Source organism: Teleopsis dalmanni, chromosome 2 (genome assembly GCF_002237135.1).
Source record: "Teleopsis dalmanni isolate 2A chromosome 2, ASM223713v2, whole genome shotgun sequence".
NCBI classification, from domain to species: domain Eukaryota; kingdom Metazoa; phylum Arthropoda; class Insecta; order Diptera; family Diopsidae; genus Teleopsis; species Teleopsis dalmanni.
The window spans coordinates 8,464,465-8,478,235 of record NC_051847.1 but is presented as its reverse complement, the minus strand read 5'-3'; the positions used below and the strand labels follow the sequence as shown (position 1 = coordinate 8,478,235).

General features: G+C 31.6%; 2 protein-coding genes across 2 annotated transcripts in view; one reads left to right on the top strand and one right to left on the bottom strand.

Annotated features, from left to right (window-relative positions):
• LOC119685058 (protein sine oculis-like) overlaps window positions 1–13,771 on the top strand; it is a 74,614-nt gene that overhangs the window by 29,296 nt on the left and 31,547 nt on the right. The gene's annotated exons all lie outside the window — the stretch shown is intronic.
• On the bottom strand, window positions 10,764–12,792 carry LOC119679840 (mRNA export factor-like). The gene is made up of 4 exons (XM_038092410.1): window positions 12,303–12,792; window positions 12,015–12,237; window positions 10,985–11,307; window positions 10,764–10,916 (listed from the first exon to the last, which is right to left on the bottom strand). Exons 1-4 carry the CDS (start codon window positions 12,750–12,752, stop codon window positions 10,833–10,835), a joined length of 1,080 nt encoding a protein of 359 aa, XP_037948338.1. The 5' UTR covers window positions 12,753–12,792; the 3' UTR covers window positions 10,764–10,832.

Below are 13,771 nucleotides of genomic sequence, written 5' to 3'. Positions count from 1 at the left end.
AACTAAAAATATTATTTTTTTCTCTTGTTGGTTATCTACACTAACTCCAAAGACAAAATTGGGAAATATATCACATGGATTACAAGAATTACAAGAATCTCTGCTAAAACCTTACCAGCTGTTGTGCTATACATATTTAATTCAATAAATTAACAAGAATTAAATAATTTGTAGAATTACAAAAACACAGTTCTTAGTGAGAAGATTTTCAAATTACTTAAATACGCAGCAGCACTGACTAATTGATATAAATTATACATCCAATGCATTTAGCCATAAAAATATACGACTTCTTCCCTTCAACTTCTTTAAAACAATTAGTAAGCATATAAAATTTCAGCTGGAAACGTTAACTATGCCAAACGGATGAGCACAACCGAGTGGCCAGTCTCAGTTGCAAATCTTTACCCCACTTAGAAATGGACTCAGTGTAATACAAAACTCTTAGTTAACAGCATTTAAAATGGCAGCTGCGAACATAAATTTTCATCTGCTTTCCACCCATAACTCGAAGCTAATCTCTTCTGAGGAGAAGAAACTACATCTTTTCACTTAGCATAGTTTTTTATGATTTCGTAATATTTTTATTTCCATTTCACTCAACATTAAAAAGTTTTAATTTCTTTCTGCTTGAGTATCACTGTACAGTCTAAACTCTAAAATCAGCCAAACATGAAGTCACAACCGCAGATGCTGCTGGGCGCTGTTAATCGCTGTTGTTTGCAATTCAGAGTCCGTGCTTCCTTAGAGCCAATTCTGTATCTATTTCAGATTGTACGAGCACTGTAGTTTGCTGCTGAGCTTCTAAGCTGCTTCGAGCTCAGCACAAGAGCGGGATTTCTTTTTCTGCGGCGCGCATTTAATTATGCAAAGTGTCAGCTCAGCTTTGTTAATTCGCTTTCATTGCTTAAATGCAGAAGTTATTATCAAAATTTTCACATTTTGCAATTTTCAACGAATTGCACGTTGTTTATTTTGCTAATTTAAATTCATTCCATTTGTTTGCTCTTTTAAATTAAATTTACAAACCGCATTGTCTTTTCATATATTCAAGTATCTGTTGCAGTAGAATGTTGGTAGCAGTGAGATACGATGTTCAGCTATGCATGATGAGGAGACACTCAACATACTCAAAAATTATTTTACTCCACTAATAATTATTATTTGTGCAATTAGTTAATGGTACTCTGAAATTAATTTCGAAAAAGTGTTCAATGATAGAGTAAAGTACACTATTATGAAGAAACTTTGGAGCCACACTACTCGGAATTTGTTTTACCAAAATACATTATTATATTTTCCGCCCATATATTATTATATTTTCCGCCCACAGTAGAATATATCTTTTCCATAACCGTCGTCAAAGTAATGAATCAGAGGACGAGGAAAATAATACCATCTCTTGTATAGCTGTTTAGGTTTCTCCAGAAAGGGTCTGTTATATAGCCTCTTATAGATATATATATCTATGTGACATCAATAGATATAATGAAATTGTTCATAACTTCTAAAATCTTTATTTATTCTTCTAAATTTATTATATAGCCTTCAAAGCACCACGTCCGATAGAATACACTTTTGCAATATGGTCTCGAGATATGAATAGAGTTTAAAATGGTGCATTTTCGCAGTCTAAAGCAGAACAATTATCTACTCATAATTCTAACCTTTTTCAGCAAATAGCTTCTCGTTAACTTCGCATAACGACTAATTTTATTTCCTTGTTAACAGTTTGACGGACGAAGTTCATAAAGTACCACTCCACTATAATCGAAAAAAACAGTTGACATGGCTTTGATTTTTGAACGGCTTTGGGAAGATCTTTTTGATCTTGACTCATCTTTTTCATGTTATTAGCTTAATTGGTCGATACTTGCAACCTTACTTGCGAAAAGTGAAGATGAAGGGATCCTTATCCAAAAATCTGTATTACCACGGTAAGAAGATTATTATCAAATAGTTTTGAATTAACACTTATCTAAAGTATCACAAGAGCCAATCGTTCACACGATTGACTTGTAGAGTCATGGAGTCTATCAAATTTTCTTAAATATTTTATCGTCTTATTATTATCATTTCAACACTTAAAGCGAAATATTTTCATTTACATTACATCAAATTTAACTAAACTTTGTCATTACTTATCTCAGAGTTAATTCTCTTTTCAACAGCAATAAGATCAGTAGCATTTTATACCGATATAAAAGTACTTTTTCTTTGAATGGCTTAATAGAAAATAATTACAAAGCAGCTGTGAAATGAAGCAATTTACGCAAATAGTAACATTTAGTTTCATCTTTCTCTGAATCTGACCATTAAAATCTCTTACTCGCAAACATTTCAATTGCCTCCAGTATTCACTAGCAACAGCTGCTGTAATGGAATAGTGCCATTCCCTTAAAAGGTTTTTAATGCTATTAAAATCAAGAAAATGATGATACCACAAAATGATATTATTTGCGTGGTAATTTTATGCCGGTGTGGTGCACCAGCTACAGCTACAACTACAGCATCAAGTACATAACACTTCACTCCAAAGATGGAAACATGCATTTGCAGCAGCAACAGCATTCGAAAAGTAAATTGCAAGTTTAGTGGCATTAGAAACTGCAACTGCAATAAAAGTCAGTCAAGCAATTCCATAGTACATAAAAAGTATTTTGTCTTAATTTATGACTACAAAAGCAACTAAACTCAGAAATTCCATGAAATTGCTTAGAATTGTTTCCTTAACTTAAATTGTCATCTAAAGTGTAACAGATTGCATGAAATCAATTGTTATGCTAAGAGTGGACACAAAAGACATGGTATAACTTGAAAATATTTTTTTGAAGACCCCACAAAAAAAAATCCACAAAATGGTGAATATTAATGAAAACTTTATTCATAATATCAGAACTGCATCTACTGCTATAAAAACTAAAACAGTGGGCTCGGAGTAGTGTCCAAGCTAACTAACTGAAGCAGTAAGTATCTTCATAGTTGATATTACATACAGATCACTTCACAGATCCTTTTCAACTCTGGAAATTTATCTATATGGTTGCTTTATCCAATAAATCACTATATGAAGCGATATATATATTGGATATTAATATTAATTGCAAAAATTATTGAAAATCGTAGGTTTAATAAACTAGAGTATATAATAAAAAACCAAATTTGATGATTATTTAGCAAATTTGAGTGACATATCAGGAAATATTGTGCGAAGAACCCTGGCATCAACCTTCAACAATCGATTGTTACGTTTTGAAAGCCAATCTTCAAACAACATTGCTTCGATTAAAAGGCGTTCCGGTATTTTGCATTTCCTGTTGATTTCATCAAATAAAGCATACGCATCTCTGCGAGTTTCTTCAAGTTTTTCGTGTACTTGCTCTTCTAAAACATTTGGATTTTCACCACTGACCAGAAGGCAATGACTATAATTGTCATCCTGTCCGTATTTATTTTCCAACAATTTTAATTGATAAGACATTTTGTTGAAAATATAATTTGCAATGGTATCATGTGTACTAGTTGGTTCATAAATATGAAACACCTTCCCGTACAAGCGCACAAAGATCGTACGCAAACGTCGGTAGACAAACAGCACCAAAGATACAATTAACCCAAAAATTTTAATGAAATACTGTGAACAAAAAGCTTTTCAATACAAACTTAAATTTTTTTTTTCTAACACAAATTACCATTTTCCACATATTTACATACAAAATCATAGCTTTACACAATGGTATACTGCAATTCTTCCTTAAAATTTATGATATATATCATGGTTTTATTATATCGAACAGTATATATCCTTCCTGCTCTTTGCTGTCAAATATTATAAAGCATAGAATACGCAGTTGAAGATAATCAGATGTATAAATTTTTCATAATAATATAACTCTATACGCTCTACAAAACTATAGAATTTGTTAAATGCTTTTCAATAAGTTAGAGCGAAATAGATATAATAAGTATATAATGAAAAACTAATATTGATTTATTAGTTCATATAAAATTACCATCTCAAATTGTTATTTAAAAAAAAATTTTATATAAATACATTAATTATGATTATGATATGTAATCATAATTTAAATTATTTATTTATATCACAAATATATAAAGAAATATAATTCTAACTTCACTGATGCACATATATTCTTGACTTTATATATAAAAAAATTGTTAATGTTTTCTTTGAATGTCTACATATTTTTAATTGTCAATTAAATATTGTTAATTATAAAATTAACAGCTAAAAATGTTTATTATTTCGTGCCTTGTTAATATCTCTTCGTTTTAACATCATTTTGCAACATCATCATCATTCAACAAGAATACTATATTCATTATAGATTTACAGTATTTGTAGTAGAGGTACATTGGAACAAATACTAGGTCTGTTCCACGAGGTACACGTAGTAAAATTCAAGTAAAAGACAAGTAAAGTACAAACTGATAGCTTAACACGAATGTAATACTATATTTCGCTCTTTACACAGATTTTAATGGAACAGCTTTGTGCAAAGTCTGTTAAGAATTCAAAAATTCGAAATTTGTTCAATTTCAAATTTCGACAGGGATGTTACGCTCTCTCGGATGCTCTCATTTACTCGAAAATTTGCTGGTGGAACGCACTTGTGTATAGACAGTGTTACTCAAAGTTACTAAGAGCAACTCCTGGAACAGACCTACTATTCCTAAGTTGAACGTAATATTGCAAATTACAGTAAACTCAAGTACTGCAATTTTATAAGAAGCTTATCCACTTTATGGTCCCTATTCGGCAGCAGGGTTTAATTAACCCAAGTTTATTATAATTACCATCCAAAACATTTAATTTAAAGTTTGCCATTTTACAATATAATTCATTAAAGAACCGCTGAATGTGCTATAATTGTGAAGTCATTATAAAATAATGATTATATTATGTTTAAGTTTCCTTTAGTTATTGTTGAAAAATCATCCCAATATTTAGTTGATGACATTTGATTGGTGTTGTGATTTATAACTAATCGAAAGTCCAAATAATATATTGATATAAAATTGATTAAAATCCACTATATGTATAAACCGGTATACTCGTATATTTCAAAAATATTCCACTAACTGTTTCAGTGTTCAATCTGTACATTTATGTGCCATGAACCAACTTCATTCAATAGTCAAGTCGTCTTAAGCACATCGTATCCACAAATATGTCGTTTTATTCGATTTTTGTAGCCATTACCAACCATTGCATCATTAAGGTAAACATGTTTAAGTGCTACCTCTTCCACTACATTGTTTTGTAAATAATGTAACATTTGTTCAATTAACCATAAAAGGTCAACTAAAGTTTCAACAAATTATTTGCTTCAGTTTAGTCTTTCCTCTTGTGCAGATGCTGATCATTGGTGGATTGTTGTCTTGTGTTTCCACAAAATACTCGATTCATTAAGTTGGACGGAGGTACACAAATATTTGTCAAAGACAAAAGTTCTTCCTATATATTGATTAACTCAAGCAATCGGTTTAAAGTGGCATTTAAATAAATTAAATTAACATGATTAGGTGATTAATTTGCGTAAAATTACTTTCAAAATGATACTGTTTAAGAGAAGTTTAGTTTTTTATTATAAATACAACAAAGTTTATCTACTTCACCATATACTAGAGCATATACTAAAGGTATTTTGAAACTATGTACATATGGCAATCTGAACTATTTTAGAGTGTAACCATTTTCTTAGAAATACAAAACCGACTGCAAGGATTCGAACTGGAATTCCTTAAGCACAGAAACTTTTGTTTACTTTCAAAATATCTTCAAATTTTGCACATTTTGTAACTATTTCAAATATTTATAAATCTAAGTTGCTGAGAAAATTAGGCGTACAAGCAGTTGGAACAAGATTTTAGTCCTTCATAAATCCTATCCGTTTTTACTTGCATACCATTTTTCACATTTTATGGTTTCCACTTTACGACAAAACGTTTTTTGATTTCTTTCCATGATTTTTTTCTGTCTTTATCGTTTAAAGGAATTTTTATGTTTGCGCTTCTTTGTTGGCGGCTGGCTCAAGAAGTATCTTGCCGACATTGTCATAAATCTCATTGCAAAATGCCGCACATTGTAAAGTGTCACCTCATGAGAATTACGCTTTCTTAATTTTGTACCGCGTAAATGCACTTGCAGCTCGCAGATCGCAGCTTGCAGCTTGCAGCATCCAACATGCAACACAAGTAGCGCAGCGCACATTCTGTTATAATTTATGTCCCTTTTTGTTGCCTCATAAGAACATATTGAAGTAATTTTACTGTCTCTTCAGAAGTAATGTTTTTTTTTTTTTGGTTATGGAGTGATTATTATAATAAATTATTCATGGTTGCAACATCAATTGCATTCTTAAAATTCACTGCAAATTTCACTGCTTTTTATCACTTACCGCAGCGAAGAAGTTAATTTCTCTTTTGGTAGCTTTTATGGCTCAATTAGTCTATATTTAGTAACATTTAAAATCCTGTTATACTATTAGGTATAATTATAAGAAATATCTTGAGACTTGACAGTAATATTAAATATTACTCATCTAATTAGTTGGTAAGTTGGATATCTTTATCCATGCAAATCTTCAGCAGTTAAGAGTTAAGAGTTATACCAAAACTACTGCAGTCTATTTGCGCAACAATTTATCAGAGTCATGAGTATTTATGGAGCAGTAGTCTGAGAGAATTGCACAAAGTAGCAAACGGTGTTTAACACATTCAACAAGATACAAAGACTGAACTGTGTAAATATTATGGAAGCCATATAAACGACGGCATACGTTAAGGTACACCTAGAACTCACACGTCTTCACATTTATACATTGTGACCGAAAGGTTTTCGGAAGTTCTCATTTAAAATTCGCGCGCTGTATATTTTTCGATATTTTAAGTTTATGTAGTTTGGCAGCACTTTCCTTAATTACTATGCCAAAAATGAGCGCGATCTGTCAGACAGTTCGTTTACGGCAGCTGTTGAAACCAGTTCACCTCAGTAGTGCGTTGCGAAAAAAACAATGGAAAAAAATATTGAACAAAGAGTTTGCATCCAATTTTGTGTTTCGAACGAAATTTCGTGTGCAGAATCGTTGCGAATGCTACAAAAGGCTTATGGGGAATCAGTTTTATCGAAAACTCAAGTTTATGAGTTGTACAAAGCCTTTCAGGACGGTCGTACGACCGTCGAAGACATGCCGCGTTCTGGACGACCTTCGACCTCTACCACCGACGAAAACATTGAAAAGGCAAAGGAAATCGTGTTCCAAAATCCTCATGTGAGTGTTAGAGAGATAGCACGAGAGCTAGGCATCGGTCGTGAGACCACGGCCTCAATTGTGGAAGGATAATTCATGGATTTTTCATGACGATAATGCTCCCTCGCACCGAGCCAACATTATCAACGATTTTAAGGCCCAACATTCAATAAATACCATCGAACAGCCACCGTATTCACCTGATCTTGCACCGTGTGACTTTTTCCTGTTTCCCAAACTCAAATTACCACTCAGAGGAACGCGTTTTGAATCCATAGAAGACGTAAAACAGAATTCGCAGAGGGAACTCAAAGCCATACCGGAAAGCGCCTATAAAAAATGTTTTGATGATTGGAAGAAACGTTGGCATTTGTGTATCGCTTCTGAATGAGCGCATATTTTGAAGGAGATAAAATAAATATTGATGAAGATTAAGAATTTTGCGTTTGTACATTGTGACCGGAAACTTTTCGGTCACAATGTATATAATCGCCAGCAAAAAAGATTTAAGATAATATCAGCTCGGGTAGTTGTCTTAATCGGAATATATTAGGTATCTGCGCGATATAGCATACACTCAATATTAAGTTTTATAAAACGATTTAAAATTCCGCAATGAAGATAGTTGGGATGGTATGTCTAAAATCTAAAAAATCAATCAGAATACGCCAAGTAGATATACGTGACTGAAATATTTGGAAGTGCAGGATTAAAATACAACTATCTTTCAAGAACAAATGTATGCGATAGCCTAAACATATAATAACCATAAATAAATCAAATACCTAGGTGGGCATATAATATCGGATGAAGAAATAAAACTTAGTAATGTGGATTCAATACTACAATACTACACAGTAAAGCACAAGGTCTTAATGTAAACTTCACTAACAAAATTATAATAATAAAACTAGAATAACTAGAATGTTGAAACTGACATATTGGATCTACAACTAATATACGAGCATATTAAGCCGTATTTAAATAATTTCCGAATGAAACCTAAATACTGTATTATAAGGATTTCCTTTATTACATTTTAATTCTGTTTTCAATGAAACGGTTCAATTTAATGATGTGTGTAGTCGTTTAGATAAACCGAAATAATTAAAAATATATGCTTCCCTCCAGAAGCAGTTATGAGTTCGTAAATATAATTAAATTCACGAAATTTTCATGCCCTCTTACTACTAAAGTAGTACTTTAAGAATGTCGAAACTGTTATGAAGTGTTTCGGAAACAAAATTATTTTGCCTAAACAAATTAATACAATTTTTTGACTTCAATGAATTAATAAAACAGCTCCATTTACTAGGTATATCTTATTACTAACAAACAAATAACACAATCATTTAATTAATTATCATATCCATGAATTCGAAGAAACAACTGTTCCCTATAATTACTTTCAATGATACTCATACATCGAGTCCTTTCAAATCACAGTGATACATACTCGTACACTATCTGTCTTAATTACTTTTAGTATTGTTACTTAACCAACAATGATAACTAACTAAACTCATTAGTATAAGTTGAAGTAGTGAAATGAATGACATGGCTCTGCATTTTATATGAAAACATAATTAATCAAATAGAGCTACGGAATTTAATAACTGAATAACTTACATACCTACATACATTTTGTCTTCACATCAAAAATTATTTATCCTGTAATTTGCAAACGACTATTATTATGAAAATACATATATAATAAGCACGAAAATAGTAGTTAATTGGAATAATACCGAAAAATGTGTTGTGAATTATAAATCTGCTCTAAAGCGGATAACTTACCTTTAGACGATCCAAAATTGTGGGTCGCACTAAGATCAAATCATTCTAAAACCACAATAAATAAATCAAATCTGAAAGTAATTAAAATACTCAAGATTCATTCGAAGCTATAGACTAAGTCGAATATCTCGGAGTAAACCTCAACGATACCGAAGATACAAGGATAACCATTTAGGCATGAATAAAGAGAACTACTAAGGCTAACATTGCACATTAATACTTCCTATGCCCAAAATCTTGCTACGCAATTTATAATGAACAGTAGACCCACTTATTAGACCCATTTTTATATATGAATTCCAATCATGTGCACTAAAAAGTGGGAACATTGAGAAGCTGCTCATTAATTACCTCAAACACTACAAATTCCAACGCATAAGATGGTTAGAATACATAGGTATTTCTACCGGTCGAAAGAGTAGACTAACAAACTCATAAAGTTGAGAATGAAGACAGCGCCCTAAAAACAGATGATTTGATGCAATATTAATAACTTCGGTGAAATAAAAAAACTGGGACTACATGGCTGATGAAAAGAGGACTCAGTTAGAAACCATTGAAGAGCTTTCCCGAAACTAGTAATTTCAATAACCATAATCTAAAGATATTTGTCTTTATTTGTCACAGAATGACCAATCTGTACTGGTGTAAACCAATAGAAAACCAATAGTTTCACTCGATTTCTTAATAATTGGCACTAATGTAAGAATATCAAATGAAGCGCAACCGAACTTATTTAGCTTGGCTAAACCAGAATCCTCTTACCTATATTAAAATTTAAGGACTTACCAATTCAAAGAATTCATGTATTAAGTAATTTACTTTTCTCTAAAAGTTCTCCATCTAAAAGAGAAAAAATCCAAGTAAATTAGTTTTCCATATTTTTTTTTATTTCATTTTGTGTGGAAAAGTATCTGGAATTTTTTTTCTTATCCTTGGGCTATTTTTGCATTTTAAAACCATAAACTTTCACCCAATAAGTTGTCCTTCCATCGGAACATGCAGGTGCGTTTGCGTTGAAACTTTGTCGCTTGAGAGGGTGCAAAAATACCTTAACAGCACGTAGAAGTGTCCAATTTCGTTTGCATTTAGCCAGGACGTGAGTGGAAATCTAAATCTGAAATGCAGAGGAATTGCGGACAGGTACGTGCTGCTTCCAGATATGAGTTTTATGAGCATCAAATAGTATTTATGAAGTGTCGGAAAAAGTGGAAATAGTGATGTTATTCTCTTCAAACAAACTTTCATCAAGTGAGGAAAAAAGCCTTTAATGTATGGAAAAGCATTTTATACTCGTAAAAAATTGTACTCGTAATAAATTAAAGTAGTGGAAATACATTTATACACATTTATATCTAGATATACAAATGTATAGAAACCTAAATACGTAATTGAAATTTTTTTTATAAATAATGACGAGAGCATGACCAGAAACGAGGATTGCTGCCTTTTGTAAGAAGAAGATAATGCAGTTAATAATATTATTAAAATGAATTTGATAAATATTATATTCATTAAAGTTTGGACATTTTATGAATTTGGATTATTTATTAAAATTCTTTATTTTTTATTTAAAAACAAAACAAATATCAATAAATATAAGATGCGGATCCAATAAAATTTTGAAATCGAATAGTTTCAATATTTTTGAGTCATTAAAAACTTTTACTAAAATCCTTTAAACTACTTTTAAAATTTTTTAATTTCTTCCACATCTTATTAGTTCGAATCCACATCCTAGAAGAGTTTCTAAACAATAATTTATGAAGTTTTTGGTTTGGTTTCGTCAAAACACGCATGCAAGAACAAATTTGGTTTTTTAACTGGATCATAAAACTCATATCCCTGAAATTAAAATAAAAACATTACGATTATAATTGCATATATATATTCATAGATCATTCCAAACAAACCTGTGCCCAATCGTAACCAACAGCGTAAGCAAATATATCGCCTTTGGGATTAAAGGCGCATTTTGTTATTGACATTGCCATAGTTTTTGATAATTTTAAACGTGTGTGTTGATCTAAATCCCAAAAGCAAAATGTTCCATCCGAACCCACAGTTGCGATAGTACCATGTACCGGATGAACTATTATGTCATTAACAGCGAAAACATCAATAACACTAGATTGATTTATTCTACGATGACACATACATTTGTAATTTAAGTGTCTTGCCTTTTCATTAACATATTGCAAAGCCATACGTCCTGCAATGCAACCAACTACATAACCTGTGAATAAAGAACTATTTAAAGGATTGTAGAACTAAAAGAACCTATGAAAAATGCATGTAATTTTTATTCAATACATATGCAGAGAAGAAACACCATGATTAAAAGTTTGTAGTTTGTAAAATGTTATACAAAATCAACTTCCAGTGAAAGTCAAGAAGTACCCTCAAATAAGTATCCTGAACTTTGACAACTCCCACAAACGAAATATGGATTAAGATATATGGGTTTGCATCTAATATGTGCATATCTTGTATAGAGAAGATGCCTCTCTATACAAAGCTGATACCACAGACATTTAAGAGATGCGATGAGTACAACAAACTGCTGTTAAAGAGCAAACTGTGACATTTCCTACAAATGCCATGCAAATAGACGTGAATTTGGAAGCGGTTAAAAATTTAGCAAAACCTTTATTCTTCAAGCCAACAACATGACCAAAGATGACTTCTACACTGGACTCAACGCAATCTATGACCACTGCTCCGTTTTAGATCCAATGAGCGAATAATTCTATCTTCATGAAACCAATAACGGTTTCTACTTAATCAACTTGGAATCAAATTAATTAATTCGTTATTAACGCAATATACGTTCAAATGTGTTAAGGTTATAATTTTAGCATAAGATGATTTTGCAATTTGATTTAGTGTATGTATTTATTTAATAACGATAATAACGAAAGTAATTATTCATCTTAAGCTTACCTGAGGGAATATTTTCATATTTAATAACGGATATAGAACGAGTTTGACTATTAAGCGGACTTTCCTCTTGAGCGTATAAAGTTGGAGTTCCTTCAAGTGAGTAGATAGAAATCATTTTATTAGCTGATCCAACAACTGCCATTGGATAATCCACATCAGCACAATAACAACGTTCAGGCAGCAAAAGAGAGAGCATTGGATTTGGTGCACGAGGATCCCAAAACTTTAAAAAAAATATAATTATGCTAATATTAAGAACTACATAAATGGTTACTGTAATTATAATACTTTTAAGGTCTTATCCCAAGAACCAGTCATAAGACAAGAATAGTTTGGGCTCTTAATCCAATGACATGTTTTAATTGGGGCCTCGTGTGTACCTACTGTCGTCACCTTGTCGGAAGCCAAGTCCCACATTTTAATTTGTGTGTTTGTTGATGCAATAAAAACCTTATCGCCAACATCTGTCCAACAAACGTCAAGTACCGGTGCTTTTAAGTTTTTCATACCTTTAGCAACTGTACTACCATTTTGCTTCACATCCCAGCAGCGAACAGTATTATCCCAACCGCCGGCCAAGAGTAAATTTTTCTGTAACACGGATGGACCAAATTCAAGCGCAGAAATCGTATCAGTTGGTCCAATTTCAACTTTAAAGTCATTCATAGGATTTTCACTATTACTTGCATTTTGTATATCAATGGCACGAATGTCTTCCAAAGCTTTTTGAGTAAACATTTTAGAATGGGAAGATAATCACAGACAGAAATATTTCTCAAAAATATATTTCTTTATATGGTATAAAAAGTAATTTAGTTATAAGTTAAAATTATCTTTTGACATTTCTGTCAATACAATGAATAAAATTTCTTTTTACTTTTATAATTTAAAATCTTATTTACATTTCATATTTTACCTATACATGATAGATATCTGCAGCATGGCCATTTATTGGCAATTACATTCGTGGATAAGATTATCCACTTCCATTCACTAGTAGAGACATGATATTTCGGTCTCAAATAGGGGTATTAAAAGCTGTGGTTCCTCAATGGGCTTATTTTCTGTACCGGTGAATGTCTCTATTTGTAAGTCGGGCTGTTACTTGTAGATACACCTACATTTATCAAACTACATAAAGTACAATCCAATCCTTGGCTAATGCTGTAGAACTAAATAGTCTTGCGTTTCATTCAATGTCTGACATAGTCTCCATAATTGTCTAACATCGCTACCAGAGACATGATATTTCGGTCTCAAATATCATCACAATATTAAAAGCTGTGGTTTCTCAATAGGCTTATTTTCTGTACCGATGAAAGTCTCTATTTGTAAGTCGGGTTGCTACTTGTAGATACACCTACATTTATCAAACTATAAAAAGTTCAATGCAATGTTTTGCCATTTCATGTCACCTGAAACCCTTATATTTTCCTCAATCGTTAAGACTAATTTTATATATATTTTTAAGATAATTATTTTTCTGGTGGTAGAATAAGGGCTTATAACTATACCGAGATTGAAACATAAGCAACGATAACAATAATTATTTGAGATGATAAGTTATTATATTCCACAAACTCTTTGAATTTACAATAAAATTTATATGAAATATATTAACTTTATTTAAACTACAACAGTAATTCGCAATCATGAAACTTTGTTTATGTTTATTTATATACCACGGGATATCAATATAGAGAGCATAAAAATATGTTCGCACAAATAACTGAAATCTCAATTTTGCAGAACAATCT